The sequence below is a fragment of the Drosophila persimilis genome, unplaced genomic scaffold (assembly GCF_003286085.1).
Source record: "Drosophila persimilis strain 14011-0111.01,24,50 unplaced genomic scaffold, DperRS2 tig00000124-arrow-pilon, whole genome shotgun sequence".
Classification (NCBI taxonomy): domain Eukaryota; kingdom Metazoa; phylum Arthropoda; class Insecta; order Diptera; family Drosophilidae; genus Drosophila; species Drosophila persimilis.
The window spans coordinates 6,592,034-6,608,591 of NW_020825294.1; the positions used below are offsets into that span (position 1 = coordinate 6,592,034).

The following is a 16,558-nucleotide window of genomic DNA, read 5'->3' on the forward strand; positions in this document are numbered from 1 at the left end:
TTTTGCTCTGCTTTAGTTTTCGTCCTTAAGCTTATCCTTGCTAACAGAAGTACACAGATTTGTAAGCATATTTGGATCCAGTAATTGGCTTTCTTTTGCTGTCTATGGGCATATCTAATATTTACATTTAGTGGATGATTTATACGTTTAAATATGATATATTTTACAAATGTTTCGCTCTCTCTTTTTTTGTTTTTTTTGGGTGGAGTGGCTTCTATATTTTTTGTTTCCTGCTGGAAACTTACACACAGACATATACACATACACATACGCATATACCTATATATATATATATATTTTGGGTTACAAATCGGATTTTTGACATTTAAATTGATTTTTGTTTAATTTTATTTTCGAGGGGGGGGGGGGGTTGGGATCTGCTGGTATGTACATGTTGCTTAAGTTTAGTTACAATATTAGTTAGTTAGTTAGTTTAGTTTAGTTAGTTACTCGCCTAGGAAAGTATACGTTAGTTAGTGTCGTAGTGCCTCCTCCTCCTCCTCCTCCTCTTCCTCCTCCTCCTCTTTTGCCTCCTCTTCTCTCGTTTGCTTTCGCCAATTATTATCTTCATTCGCATTTGATATCTTTTGTTTTCAGACACTATCACAAACATCGTTTCATTCATCGCCTCGCCTAGGATCAGAGCCAAGTATCTATCGGATGTACGACGAGTATATGTAGAGCTATATCTGTATCTGTATCTGTATCTGTGTATCTGTATCTGGTATTCTGTTAAGTTTAGTCAGTTCTTGGTTTCCTTCCTTCGAGGGGGGGGGCCGCTGGTAGGCGGCCTAAACATCGGTGCCGCACCCCTCCTGGTAGCCCTCGTCCGGGCTGTTGCGACTGCTGCTGATGAGGGCTCGCTTCAGCGCCGTCACTGGTGGCAGCACCGGCACTCCGCCCTTCTGCCACACCCGTATCGTCTTGGCATTGATGGGCTGCCCGTTGGGCAGAATTGAGCAGGAACTGGAGCCGGGCACCGGGGTGGGGGAGGAGCGCGCACTGTTGCCCCCCCCCTCGTGCAGGCGTGGCAGAGTGCGGCTGCTGAAGTGGGGACTGCTGCCCGCCGAGCCGCCGGCGCTGCCCCCAACACCGCCCCCACCTCCGCCCGCTCCGTGCTGGTGGTTCAGGGTGGAGGTCAACTGCTGCTGGAGCTGCTGCAGCGGATGCATCTGCAGCTGGTGGTTGTGCTGGTGCTCCGCTCCCGGCACCAGCGGCAGGCCGTAGTCATTCGGATAGCCGGACGAGGAGCCACCCGAAAGGTTTGTCGTGGCCGTCGATGTGGTCGACACGGCTCCGGCTCCTCCCCCGCCCGCGCCCTGCTGCAGATGGGACCGGGGGAAGGTCTTGCTGAAGTAATCCGTGGCCGCCGAGCGCTCGTGCAGGTCGTACAGCTGGCTGGAGTCGATGATGGGCGTCTTGTCCGTGTAGCGCTTCATGAAGAGATCGTCCGCCGAGCTGGTGCCCGCCGGAGCGGCGTGCTCCCACAGGCCAGAGGGGTACAGAGAGTCGCAGCCATTGGCCCGACTGTATTCCCCACTGCCACCCACTCCACCCACTCCGCCCACTCCACCCACAATGGGTATCTTGAGGTCGGCAAACTCGTCGCTGCCGAAGCGCTGCGTGTCGTTGATCAGATCGGGATTGTTGCCCCCATTCCCAGAGCCCGTGGGCGAGATGAAGCACGAGGCCGTGGAGAGGACGCTGCCGGCATTGTCGTATCCCTGCGTGGAGTAGGGCAGATCCGTGAGTCGCGGCGGCTTCTGGACGGGATTGGCGCTGCGCTCGTGCCCGCCGGCCGCATGCGAGCCCCGGCCGCTGCTCTTCCGCTCCAGCGTTCCGGCCTGGTTCAGAGCCCCGTCGATGCAGTTGGCCACCGCGCCGTTGGCTATGACCACGCCGCCGATGCTGCCGTTCCCGGTCACCGGCTGCGTCTTGTTCGTGATGGAGTTCTGGTGGTTGACGGAGGTGATCACCTCCATGTGGTTGGGCGTCTTGCTGTCGACGTACGGCTGCCGCTTCACGCGCAGCAGCAGGCACATGATCACGCCCAAAGCGAACACAATGAGGGCCACCAGGGCCGCACTGAGGCCCACGATCTGGCCGCTGCCCAGGGAGGCCATGCCGGCGGCCCGCATGCTCACGTGGAGCGTGAAGTTTGCCTCGGCGCTGCCGGCCCTGTTCTCCGCGACGCAGTAGAACTCGCTGGAGTCCGTCTCCTGGGCGTTGGTGAGCACCAGCCGGGATCGCTTCTCGAAGCCGCCGCCGCCCTCCAGCTGCTCGAACATGTGGATGCGCTGGTAGGCGGTGAAGGCGCTGTTGTTGGCCAGCAGGCGTCCGTTCCAGTACCAGTTGATGTTGGCCGCCGGCACGGCCCGGGCCCGGCACGTGATCGACGCATTGTCCCCCATGGAGGCCTCCACGTAGTGCGAGATGGGCAGCATCTCCGGGCGGCAGGCGAACTCGTCCACGTGTAGGTCGGCAAAGCTCCTATCGATGATCCGCTCGGGTCCGCCGGAGCACACCGGCGCCACCGGATACGGGATGTTGCGCTGCATCAGCCAGAGCTTGGTGTCCCGCAGTCGGCAGTCGCAGAGCCACGGATTGTCGTGCAGCTCGATGCCGTGCAGGCGGCTCAGCGTCTCGATGGTCTTGGGCAGCAGCTCGCTCAGCTTGTTGCCGTTCAGCCGGAGCAGGGTGAGGCCCTGGAGGCCGCCGAAGGCCTGCGCGGAGATCGTCTGTATGTCGCAGTGGGAGAGATCCAGCTTGTGCAGCGACGGCGTGTTCCCGAAGGCCTGGCCCTCGATCTTGTGGATGTGGTTGGAGGCCAGCGTCAGCTCCCGCAGCGAGGGGATGTACCCCAGGGCCAGGCTGGGCACCGTCACCAGCAGATTGTGCGACAGGTCGAGCTCCACCAGGTTGGTCAGCCCCTTGAAGGTCTCCCGCTCGATCTCCCCGATCTTGCAGTTGCGCAGATACAGCTTCTGCAGATTGAGGAGGTTGGCCCGCACGAACTGCTCGTTGGAGAGCGTCTGCAGCTTGTTGCCGGACATGTCCAGCACCTGGGTGTTCGTGTCGATGTGCTCGGGTATCTGGATGAGGTGTCTATCGATGCACTCCACGGTCTGCTTGCCGCCCTTCCACTTGCAGGCGCACACCGTCTGGCAGGTGCTCTGGGCGGGATTCGCATCGAGATCCGGGTGCGGTTGGTGCGGGAAATGCTGATTCGTTGGCATATAGCCATCCTCTGTCATCGGCTGGCTGTCCGCCACCGAGTAGACCTCGTTCTGCTGCGCCGACGTGGAGGTCCTGTAGGTGCCAGTCCCCGTGGCCGATGGGGCTCCTCCTCCGCCTGCCCCATTGGCGTACAAGTGCAGCTGATTGTAGCGATTGCCTAGGATGATCGAGGGCAGCACTAGCATCAGCAATCCCCGGATAAGCATTGTACGGGCTTCTCTTGTGTGATCGTTTAAGTCTTTGGTTCGTCTTTGGAGCTTTTCTAGGCACAGGCCCAGTCTACAAACAGCTCTGATATCATTCGGGTGGGGGGAGGGGGGTGTTCTTTTCACTGGATATGTCTGCTTTTCTTCAGTTTTTTTTTTTTTTTTTAAGTTTTATTCTTTAATTATGTTATGGATATATTTTCTTCCTTATTGGTCAAGCGGAAAATTGATTAATTACCCATGGACGGGCCTGTGTTTTAGTTTTTGCGTAGATTTTCATGTTTTTCCGTAATTAGCGGCCGCCGGCCCTGGACCCCCAAAAAAACACACACCAACACACCAGCACTCACACACACAACAAAACACTCCTCTTGCGGTTGCGGATGATAATCGTATTTTTTGTTGTATTTTTTTTGCCACTGAATTTCTTATTTCTCCTACGCAACTTTTGCGCACTCCCTCTCTGCTTTTTTTCCTTGAGGATTTTTTTTCCCACAAAATTTGTATTTCTTTTATTTCCTTTTTTTTTTGCTGCTGCTTTCTGCTTTCTGCTTGGGTTAGCGTTTTTTGCCACGCAAAGGCAAAGCTTTAATTCGGAGTCGCGTTACGACCGCACCGAACAGTAGTCGTGGTCCCGTTACGACGAACCTCGGTCCAAATTCAAATTTACACACGAGTCCCCGCTAATCGCGTGGACATTACACACGGCAGGCGGTGGCGGGGTGGTGAGGGGCGGGTGGTTGCGAGGGTCGCGTGATGAGTTTTCCCAGCATTGATTTGCACACACACACACTCTCTCGCGGGCACTCTCTTTAAACCGTTTTCACTGCACAATTATTAACTTCATTATTGGCTGCTTCATCATCATCATCGTGGCGATGGCACACATCAGCGTGTAACGGCAATTCGGCTTTCAGCGAGGCACGCGGCGCAACAACCCAACCGCTCGGCAGCGTTCGTCGACTTGAACTGAGCACTGCCTGGTGGCTCTGGGGCTCGCTGAAACTCGCGTCGTCGTTTCAGGCATGGCCGTTCGGCCAAGCCGAAGACTCTGCGTCGGGCGGCTTGGGTTCGGACGGAAGCGTAGGACAAAAGCGGGGGGTTGGTTGTGCTGCTGAAGGGCAGGCTTCGGGGAGAGAGCGCTTGAGAGAGCGCTGCGCTTCGTTCACAGATTTGTTGCTTTAACCGTTTCGGCGGCCTGGCAACATTACTGCCTGCAACATGTGGCCGGAATCAGAACAAGGATTGGGTTTCCTGCATGTGTGCCTGGCAAAGCCGAAAATTGTACAAATAAATCTTTTCGCTGATATAAATAAACCCTTTATCGTGGGTTTATGCGTGGGCAGATCCCCTGACATCATTCTAATTAGCCTAATTGGGTGCGCACCAGTACGAATGCCTCGAAAGAGTTCTATTTTGGTACAAGGATGCGCTGTAAGGCAATCTCTGCATAATTTCCTGGGCCTTTGGCCAGGGCATGGTAGATTGTCTCAATTTACTTCGAATGTGGAAAATTTCTATTTGATGGGCGAAAACCTTCGGAATACCAAAATATATCTTCAATTTCGTGTTTAGCATTTTTCTAATAATTAAAATTGATTGGAATTAACAGAAAAATACAGAAATTTCCAAAAAATATATATTTGCAATTCCTAGATTTAAGTCAAATATTTTCTTTGATTTATTACTTATTATTTTTAGTCTATTTAATTTAAATTATGTTTTTAATTATATGCAATTTGTATATAAATTTATTATATATTTTATTTTACACAAATTATATATTATATACATGATTTATAGAAAAATATCTTTTATAATAACTGGACAGATAATTGAACCAAATAATATCCCCATCCAAATTCATCAACCTTGCATTTTTATCTTTTATTTTTTTCTATTTTAAATCATTGTAATTTTTCTTTTGACTTTTAACGGTAACTGCAAAGAAAATAGTTTGTATCAATGTGATATTGTAGTGATCTTATATTATAATCAAAAATACAATCCTAATTATATATAAAAAAAGAAAAAAAAATCTTTTATAATAGAGATTTATTTGTATTGCCTTGGTTATTAATGCCCAACTATTTAAATATAAAATATTGTAATTATGTATTTAAATACTTAATAATAATTATTTATTATTATAATTATTATATAAAGCTAATAAATAATTAAAACTAGGTATTAATAAATTATTGTACTATAACTACTGAGGCCTGAAGCTAAAAATATCTTTATATTGCGTTAAAAAATATTTTCTTTAATATATTAAATTTTATATTTATTTCTTTTTATTCAAAACGTAAATTTAAATTAAAGTTTTATTTAAATTGATTAAATATTTTATCTTATATATAAAAAATATGTTTAATATAATATAGAGATATTTATATTTCCTTTGTCCTAATGTCCTATTTAAATATACAATTTTATATTGTAATTATGTATTTAAAAACATAATAACAAAAGTATTTATATTGTGTTTAAATTTTTTTATATTGCGTTTCAAAATATTTTCTTTTATTTGTTAATTAATCGACTTATTACTTATTATTTAAAATTTAAATAGAAATTAAAAGCTTATCCAAATTGATTAAATATTTTATCTTATATCTAAAAAATAATAATAGTAGAGAGATATTTGGGCATTAATGCCCAAATATTTAAAAGTAAAATGTTTATATTGTATATTTACATTGTCTTTGCTTTGGAAATATTTCGTATCTCATTCGCAATAGAGTCATTCGCCAGCCATTCTTCGTTCTACAATCCCACAACTCTTTGGGTCTCTCCACTTCTCTGTAGCGCTCCATCGCAAGCCCGAGACAATCAACGATCAACCTACTCAGGCATGAAGCAGCAACAACAAAACAACGAAAAAATAAACAAATAATGAAAATAAAAGCACCAAAAAGCTGGAAAAGAAGAACGAGAATTGCTGGGCTTGCAGCCGGCCTGCGAGAATCCATGCCAGTCCGCGACGCAATTTTAGCTTTGAGTACGAATGAGTCACATCCGCCAGATACACAGATACCCAGATACACAAGCCCCAAGCCCCAAGTCAAAGGCAAAGCCAAAGCCAAAGCCAAAGCGGACTGAATGGGAATCTGAAATCTGGAAATCTGGAAATGTGAATGAATTTCGCTGCATCGTGTGCAGAAATTTCACAATTTGATGATTTTATGGCTCTGAAGATCGGCTCCACATATGGTTGCCTCGCTGCTTAAAGAGTTTCCTTAGATGTGGCACAACACAGGCGGGCTTTTAATGATTCCTGGGGTCTGGTGGCAAGGTGAGCGCTAAACTAATTACCTGGGGGCATCATCATCAAGAAGTTGAAGAAGAAGAAATACGCGTATAAGTTACTTCACCTGCGGACCACTCGAGGGCAGGTAGTTGCTAGTTGGCTTGGATCCACAGCCAGAGCCAGAGCCACATCCACAGCCACTCGTCGTCGTGGTCGTCGTCGTTGGACGGCACATGATACCTCTCTCCATGTCATTTGGCCAGACAGGAAATGCTCTCTGTGTAAAATGCTTCCCTGCCCCTCGCCACGTCTACCCTTTCCATCTCTGCTTATTATTTGTACTCTTTCAGGGGGTATTATTGGGCTTTTGACTCCACTCAAAGGCTTCTTCTTATTGTCTTTTGTTGAGCTGCCTTGAGCCCTATCTCTGAAATAGGGTATCTGTAAATAGGGTATCTTATGCCTCGGCTTGTGGCATCCCCTGCCCGTCTTCTTGTTGCATATGAATGAAATTGCATCGCTTCTTCCAGCTGCCGCTCGTCCAGATTTAGATTGCCTGAGAAGTTTTCGCAGCAAAACTTGTTTACAGACGAGAGGGAAAGAGAGGGGGGAGACGAGTGGAATATAAAGTTGCCTTTGTTGCTTGTTCTCTGTCCTCTTTCGAGTGAAAGAAACGCGATTGCATATGCTTGTTACACACCCACAGACGGCTCTGAAGATACATAGATACATAGATAGAGAGCCCCCAATATCATAGACATTGATTAAGGTCAGTTATGAGTGTGTGTTTTCTTTTGTCTTCTTCTAAGCTCCACAAAAGTGAAAACTCTTGGGGCGCATCGAAGCCTGAAGCCCCGACAATCAGTGGAGATATTCCAAGTGCTGGTCCGGTGTAACGTAGCTCCACTGTAGCTCTTCCTCCGCAACTGTTTGCCGATCCCCCCAGCTCTCTGTGTGGACACGCTCGACCGTCTTTGATGATCTTTTTGCCTCGCTCAGCGAAAGTAGAACTCGGCCACTATGCAAATTTCTACCTACCTTTTGGCAGCGGAAGTTGTCCAGAAAAACGCTGATCGGTGGCATATGATCGACCATTACTGTTTGGTTTCTTTTTTTGTTTCTTTCTGTAATTTATGATATTTTCTTTCGCCCCCACGCTCGCCGCGTTTCGCCTTCTTGCAGTTACAATTTGTTGACTTTCACATTTATCGTATGGGAGGGGTACAGGGGGGGGAGGGGGCACTCTCTGTACGCAACAATTAGCCGCAGGTAATTGGCCAAAAACGCTGTTTGCTTTACGCTTTCTGCACTTGTCTGCGGGCCCTGCCGACAATCTTTGGCTCGAACCACTTCCGCCTCGCGGGCGAAACTGTACTTTTTACAGTGTAAAATCTTAAGTGTGCAATTAAAAAATCGCACACAACACAGAGCACAGAGCACAGAGCAAAAATCAGCTCAAGATGACTTTGACTTGTCTGCGGCCAGGAATTTGTTTTCATAATTTGAAAAATCACCTGAAAACCAGGGCCTGACCTTTGTGCCTGTAATGCTGCTCCTAATTGCCCTTAATTTGTTTCACTTCAAGCTGTGCCCAGACTGGGCCCCAGACTGGGATTCAGGCTCCTCCCCCCGCGTCAAGGGTTCGCTGCGTGTCCTTTTGGGTCACTTAGGACGTGGCCGGGCAGGTCTTCTCCAGCTTTGAGGCTCCAGCGACGTCATCGGTTGAGCTTCAGCTAAAAATGCCAAGGGTATTTGCAATTTGTCATGATTTTAGCCACGATTAAGGTTTAAACTTCCAAATTGCTGGAAAATAATTCATTTTTGGGAGAGTTTTATCCATTAATTGCAGTTTTATTGGATTTTAATGGGGAGCACCCGAAATGGGTGGGAAATCGTGGTCTATTCATATGAGACTTTGGATTTAAAACAATTTAAGATGTAGGTAAACTACTGAGAAGCTACTGAGAAACACCCAGAGATAATATATGTGCACCAGGAGAGAATTTTGTAAGAAAAATATATTGAATCTATAAATATTTTCGTTTTTTTTCTAAATGTAATTTGTATTTGAATATAAAATATTATTACAGATACAATTATGGTTTTTGGCCAACTTATAGTCACAGGAAAAATTACAATGATTTAAAAAAAATATATATACAAATATATTTCATGTTTAAATTAAATATTCTTACACTTAGATTATATATATTTCGAACTAAATTTAATTTTTCTATATTTATTTAAGTGTTAAGTGTTTAAGTGTTTTAGATTTAGATAAAATATGTGATATTTTCTATATTGATATATATATATTTAGATTTGTATATATTTTTTAGAATTAAATTAAAATTAAATTGATGAAATATTTATATTTTTTTAATTATTATTATTAATTATTTTATTTATTATTTATTAATTTATTTAATAATAATAATTAATATCATTTAAAATTTGTTTGTTCTTTAAATTAAATATTATATAAAAAAATTATTAAATTTATGTGTATTTTAATTTTCATTTTTTTATTATTAATTTTTTATTAATTACATCTATTCATTTAGAATTTTTTATACCTTAAATTCAATATAACATAAATTAGATTTATTAAATATTTATATTTTTAATTTGTTTTATTAATCTTTTTTTTAAATGATTTATTAATTTATTCTATTCACTTTAATTTTTTTCTTTAAATTAAATATAATATTTTAATGACATACATATTAAATAAATATATATTTTAATTTTAGTTATTAATAATTTTATTAATTAATTTATTCGATTCATTTAGAATTAAATTAAATATAATATAAATTAAATTTATTAAATATTTATATATTTTAAGTTATATTTAAAATTATTTTATGAATCATAAATTAATTAATTCTATTTGTTTAAAATTTGTTTGTACTTTTAAAGCTGAATTTTTAAGTTTAAATACTAGATTGTTTTTCTTTTACTGTGCCATTTTTCTGAGAGTGTATCTGTTGAATCCATATCTTTGCATGCAATTAGTTCACAAACATATAACTTTCATATTTGGAATATTGTTGATTACAAAAAAAATTATATATATTATTTTTAAAGCCAGGCTATAGTTTAAAAATTGTTAACAAATTCCCGGCAGAGGCACTACCAACTTTCTGCCCACCAAAAACCAACAAATATCCAAGCGGATGATGTTTCATTTCCATGCTCGCAAGAGAAGAAAGTCCCGGCCTTTCTCCCGCCCCCCGCCCACACAATAAGCACATTTCAAAGGGTATTCCATGCGTCTCCTAGTGGCCATGTCTGGATCTTCATTCCATCTCCATTTCTCTCTGTGGCTGTCGTCGCCTTTCAACGCATCTCAGAGCTCTCGTCGAGAGATGCTTTACTCGTGGACGGCAGGGCTAGGGAGGGTTGGCTAGGGGGGGGGGGGGGGGGGGGGGTCCCTAAACGCTCTAATTATTTTCGAACTGTTTGGATTTAAATGTCTCTCAGGCGTGGTGCAGCGGCGGCAACAACAACAGTATCAACAGGGAAAATCACTTTATCTTCATTTTGGGGGGCACTAAGCCGCTTAGTGCAGTCGTTGTCCTGGCACGGGACTCCTCCTTCGGACTCTCTTTCTAGGACCGTTTCCATACAAACAGATTTCGTTGGCAAGGCCCCGTTTGGGGCGGGGGACGGGGAGGGGGGTCCTTTTGGGTCCTGGGCAATTATTCACTGCGTCCAAATTAGGTAATTGCCCTTTAAAGAATCATTCTAATTATTTATGTTTATGTGTGGCCCGCATTTGCTCTTTGGCTCCTCTGTCCCCACGGCCCCCACTTGCAGTGCATTTCACTGGCATTGTCATCGGTCTGCCCCACTTGGGGGGCGGCCGGGCGGCCGGGCGGGTGCCACGCTTGTTTGCGGCCTTGATTAATGGAGTCGTCCTGCGGCCGTCGCTCGGAGCAACCCAAAAACAATACCAACAATAAAGGATAGCCACTCGTGCCTTCCACGCAGCGAGTATTTCAATACTCTATCCGGGTGGATGGAGGCCTTTCCTTACACCGAATTTTCTATAAGATGTGCTATGGGGTGATGATTAAATTTTGCCAGAATATGGAGCATACGAGTAGCAGGAACAGTTTGTGGCATTTAAAATTTGTGGCTTAGATTATTCAACTAGGATACGGAATAAATTTTAAAATAATAATCAAAAATACTAATTTTTTTAAATTTTTATGAATAAAATAATATAAAATAATAATAATTTTTAATGAAAAAAAAATTTAATGTTATGAAAAATATAATTAAATTAAAATATAATTAAAATATTAAATTAAATATATTAAAATTAAAAAATTATAATAAAAATAAAAAAAGTATTATTTTGGACTATTATATTAAAATTTTTTGCGTAATTTATTTAATTAACTAATCTACAAATTTTAAAAGCCACAATAATTATTATTTTGCATTTGTTTCTTCAATGAAAATTCAAAATAAGTGTGTTTTTTTTATTCAGTGAAAAACAAATATTAAATTTTTTATCATTCATTTTTTGTAATAACAAAAATAAAAAACACACTTTTTTATGATTTTTTTTATTAAAAATGAAAATTAACAGTTACTTTGGTTTTTTTAATTCAAAATAAAAAAGTAAAAAAGGTATTTTTTTATTTGTATTAAAAAAATATATTTAATTAGTATCATACATTTTTTTTAATACAAATTAAAAATAAATGTTATTTTTAGCTTTTTCCATATAATGTGGAAAATATTTGTTAGATGGCAATTTTTATTTTATTTATTTAGCTGAAATAATACAAATATTTTGCATATTCCAAAATTGTAAATTTAAATTTGTAAAACTGGCATTTAAAATTGAAAAATTATCATAATTAATTTCGTGAGACCTCCCTCTTGAAGGGTATCTCGCCGAGGGCAACAACAACAGCTCAACAGGCGTGCTCCGACTACGGACTTTGGCTCTCCGGCTGCTTGACTTGTTTTGTTTAGATTTATGTCAAATGGCTGGGGCCATGCGCGAGACGCAGCCAACAGAACAGCGCAGCGCAACGCAGCGAAATCCGGGGAATGGGTCCCGGAGATACGCCGAGGAGATGGGCGGGGGCAGCTGGGTGCTCGGCGGAGGGGCGGGGGCGGGGCCTTCCTACGCTTTTAAGCTTTTCAATCAAATCGCGTTTAAGTGGTTTCCAGTTTTCGGCCCATGGCCGGGCGCCACCGCCACCATAATTGGGCGAAATTAATTGTTTGTCTAATCAGTTCATTGCATGCCGCGTCGTCGTCGTCGTCGTCGTCGTCGGCGGCTACCCTGAGGGACGGGACGACAGTTTGGGCGGCGGACCATTGAACCGTGTGGCCGAAAGTCATCGAACATGCCCCAAAATCGATGTCCACTCCAGATATCGATGGATGGAACTGGTTTCCCGGCCTGGAACTCATGAGGTGTTTTCAGCGTATTAAAACCCTTTATTAATTATGAATTTATTTTTAAGAAGTGCCTTAAACGGCGATCTCATTTCGCATTTTAACGACTGGCTTTAATTATAGTTAATTCAATTAATCAACGTTAAACGGCTTAAAGGCTTAAGCCTTCTTTGTATTGGGCCTTGTTTTGTCGAGCTGTTAATCCCTTTTCAGTCGGCTTTTTTCTTTCATTTAATTACGATTAATGTTTTCATTAAATTCTTACAAATTCTGGGCTTTGCCGGCAAAGAAAAGATTTCAAAAGATTTTATATGTTCCCTAAAATTTACTGGGAAGCACTCATGAAATTTAAATAATGAACCTTCATATAATTATTTATTATTATTTTATTTGGCTTACAGTATTATTTTTATTTTTATTTTTTTTATTATTAATACATATATTATTTTTATTATTTTTATTTTGTTTTTATTATTCATATTTTTTATTGTTATTATTTTTTATTATTATTATTTTATTTTGATTATTATTAATTTATTTGTATTATTATTATTGTATTTTTATTTACTATTATTTTATATTTATCTATTTTTATTTTTTATATTTATCTATTTTTATTTTGTATATTTATATATAATTTTTTTTTACTATTACTCTTTTATTTCTATTATTTTAATTTTTTTTATTATTCATATTTTTTGTATTATAATAATTTTTTGTATTATATTATTTTATTTAGTTTATTTCTATTTTATTTGTATTATTCATTTTATTAAAATGTTTTATTATTATTATTTAATTAGTGTTATTTTTCTTTTATATTTATTTACTATAATTTTATATTTATCTATTATTATTTATTTTTTTTTTTATACATATGTATATATATGTAATTTTATGTTAATAAGTATTATTTTATTTTTTACTATTACTATTTTATTTGTATTATTTTTTAATTAATTAAGAGCTGCAATTGTTGTTGGATGGAAATAATAGATAAATCTAAGCTATCCCCCATAATTTTCCACCCACTTCTGCCCATTATTATACAAAAATTGTTGTTTCTGAAAGGCTTTAAATCCAATTGAAAGTACTTTTCGCTTTATTTCATTAACGTCCAGAATCCGCTGCGAAAGCCAAAGCCCTTATCAAGTTTTCATCGAGATGGCACCTGACAGTTTCAATCATTCGTTAAAAAGGGTTATAAACCAATTAGAATCACATTTATGCTGACAGTTGCCACACACAGATACACACACACACACTTACACACACACATACGAATCGATTCTGTGCGGCAAATCCCTTAATCAATGCCCGGGGCCTTTATCCCATTTAGCAATCACAATTTATCTGTCTGCAACTGCAACAAAATCGGGTCCGCATTCATAGATGTGTCGTCATTAATTACTTGAACGGAAGTTACATCCGTCCATCCATTCATTCGGGCCTTTTAATATTCTATGATTTATGCGTAATTTGGCTTCGAATCGAGGCGAAACCTGCTTGTCCGTTTAAGTGACTTCCCCTGTTGCCTGTCCGCAGCGAACGGCCCAGACATGTGCACCTGTGTCGGCCACATCCTGTGCACACAACACCAACAAATAAACTTGAACAAAAATCACACAAAAAAAGCGAAAAGCGACAAGAGGAAGGCCACGACTGAGGGGATGCCCTGCAAAATAATGCCTGCAGAAGCCTGGCATAAATCTAGACAAATACAGCATACCCTTTGGGCTTTAAGGGGTAGCAAAATTCAGGTTTAACTAGACTTCAGCTCACTACAGTCGCCAAAAGACCCTTGAGGCGGGTACGCAGCGGGAGACCAGGTCTCAGGACGCACTCGGAAGACACCTGAGAGGGGGCACCTGCCTCTGCCTCTGCCTCTGCCCCTGCCACTGCCTCTGCCCCTGCCTCTGCCTCTGCCCCTGCCTCTGCCCCTGCCTCTGGCTCTGTATTTAGAGCGTCCAGGCTTTGAGTCCCCGGCCTGGACTCCTATTAAATGTCAATGGACTTCTGCATGAATGAGTTGTGTGACTTCTGCTTTTGGTCCCCGGTCCCCACGTCTGGGGACTGTTTTCTGTTTCCCCCACACCCCGCACACCCCCCCATCGCTTTATTTAAATTTCAATTGCCAAAAATAAATCTCCCTGGTGCTGTTTTTCGGTCTCGTGGAATAATTTTATTTATAGAACTTATTGAAATCTCCAAGGCTGGCGACTCGCATTCATGTGTCCAGGCGGGAGCCTTAATTAAAATGTACAGCCGCAAGTTCAGCTCCGAGAGTACGTGTCCATATTCCAGGGCCTCGAAGGAGCCAAAGATGAAACCCTAAACCCCCCCAGGACTCATTATGTAATACAGGCAGCACATTCGGAGGCTTATCGGCGATGGTCTGGAGAACGTGTGGCCTAGAGAGGGGAGATTTTTGGCCAAGACTTGGAGGGAAATGGGGAATAAATAGTTCTAATAGCAGCCCTCAATGTCGCTACTAAAGGCGTTCTGTGAGGCAAGAAAAATACTCGTTTTGGGGCGCCTCACGTTGCCATCTCCATCGCCAGCTTCCACCTTCTGCTGCCGCTGTTTTGTTGGCCATTTAGTGGCTGCATTAAATCTTCAACTAAATATTAAACGATGTCTGCTCTCCCTACCCCCCGCCGCCGCCACACCGACATAATAAAAGGTTGTGGCTTCAGTTTTATGGGGGCTCCCCCCCTTTTGGTGGGTGGTGCTTGAGATTTTGAAGGCTTGTCGAGTAATAAACGGGTAGCCTCCCTAATCCCCGGCCGCACAGTTGGAAATATTTTTCATTAGCATTAAGAGGCAATAGAAAAAATCTATCCCAAGGAGGGGAGAGGGGCAGGGGGAGAGGGGGGGCCCACGTGTCGGTCGGATAAATCTTGGAGCTCTGGAGTTGATAAGGTTTCCTTTTTCCTAGTTTTTCCCGCAGTCTTATCTGCTCCACACATAAGTTTTACCCCGCCCCCTCCGCCTTCCCCTGCCCACCGTGTGGCCATATATTATATGGGGGAAAGGGGACAAGGGGGGCTCCTTCTGTGATTTATACACCGCTGTTTAAGGCCCCAACGACACTCATTAGAAACAATTGCCAGAAGTTTTAATTAAACATCGCTGCCCCCCTCCGCTCCCTACCCCCCCTCTCCCCTCCTAGATGTTGTGGCCAGATCTTGGGGAAAATTAGTCGTAATTATACTTTGTTTTTTTTTCACGCTCCAATTGCTCACTTCCGTTGGATTTTGGGGGCTACGCCTTTTTGTTGTAAGATTATTTCATAGCTTGGCGTCTCGGATCTGGCTGTGAAGTTGAGCGGAACGCAGTGCTTGCTCAATGGAACGATTGAAGGGTTTTTCAGTCGATGAATGAATCAATGAGTCAGGGATAGAGAGGGAATGCTTCGATCAGTCATAGATCTTTGTGGCTAGACTTTTGCCCAAGTAATGCCCCACCCAGAGTGCCTCTTAAAGCCCTCTCAGCACAGCACGGCACAACTGTTTGTGACAAGTTTTCGGTGTAAACTCCATGCGAACAATATGGCAGACATATTATGGCCATTTGTAGGACCCTCTCTGGCTCTCTGGCTCGACAATCAACTGGAGGGAAATAAACTCCGCTGGGCAGGGATAACAAGAGCAGGGCACAGAGCCTCCCCCCCCCAACCCCCCGTTTCCAGGACACCCAGCACTCGGGCATCCTCTTTGTGGACACAGCGTTTGCGGAGGACTCTGGTCAGAGAGCCAAGAGGCAGGATGCAGGAGGCAGAGTCCTCCCTCTCTCTCTGTGTTTAAGCTGCCGCGATACATTTGACTTCCTGCGGCAAAAAGCGAGCAGCAACAGCCAGAACATGAAGTAGGCTTAGGCTTCCAACTGCGAGAATTTTGCACTGCCAAGAGCTGAGCGTCGGGATTGGGGTTGGGATTGGGGCTGGCCGGCGCTGGATCTCGGGCCCCACACGCTGCACGAAATTGCGGCTTTTTGCTGTGCAACAATGAGATACTTCAGAAAGAATTAGTTGCACTAAAAATTGCCAAAGTCGCACTGGACCCCGGCAGGACTTTCACTCTCGAAACCCAACCCCACCCCCACCGCCCCCTCTGGGGCACAGCAGGCGGCACGGAAGCGAGGACTGTTTTAGCGGTTTTTTGGCTGGACAGTTTTCTCTTCTCTCTCTCGGAGTCTCTCTCTCTCTCTCTCTCTATACCCCCTAGTCGGTGGGGCTTATAGTTTGGCCGAAAAGTTGGCAGAGCCCAGGCGAAAGTTTTGCTCCCAATATATTAAGTATGTATTTCGTTGATCACCTGCTGGAGAGTTCTTGTTGAATATACTTGAGTGTCGAGGGCCCTACCGTGTGCCTGGTTGTAGGACCTTGCTGAAGGAAGGGGCTGCCATTGAATACGGGGGCCACAATGGGGGGATG

General features: G+C 42.9%; 1 protein-coding gene across 1 annotated transcript; it reads right to left on the reverse strand.

Annotated features, from left to right (window-relative positions):
- Nucleotides 1–517: 517 nt before the first annotated feature.
- On the reverse strand, nucleotides 518–3,633 carry LOC6603742. The gene has a single exon (XM_002028672.2). It carries the CDS (start codon nucleotides 3,441–3,443, stop codon nucleotides 792–794), a length of 2,652 nt encoding a protein of 883 aa, XP_002028708.2. The 5' UTR covers nucleotides 3,444–3,633; the 3' UTR covers nucleotides 518–791.
- Between the last annotated feature and the right edge of the window lie 12,925 nt (nucleotides 3,634–16,558).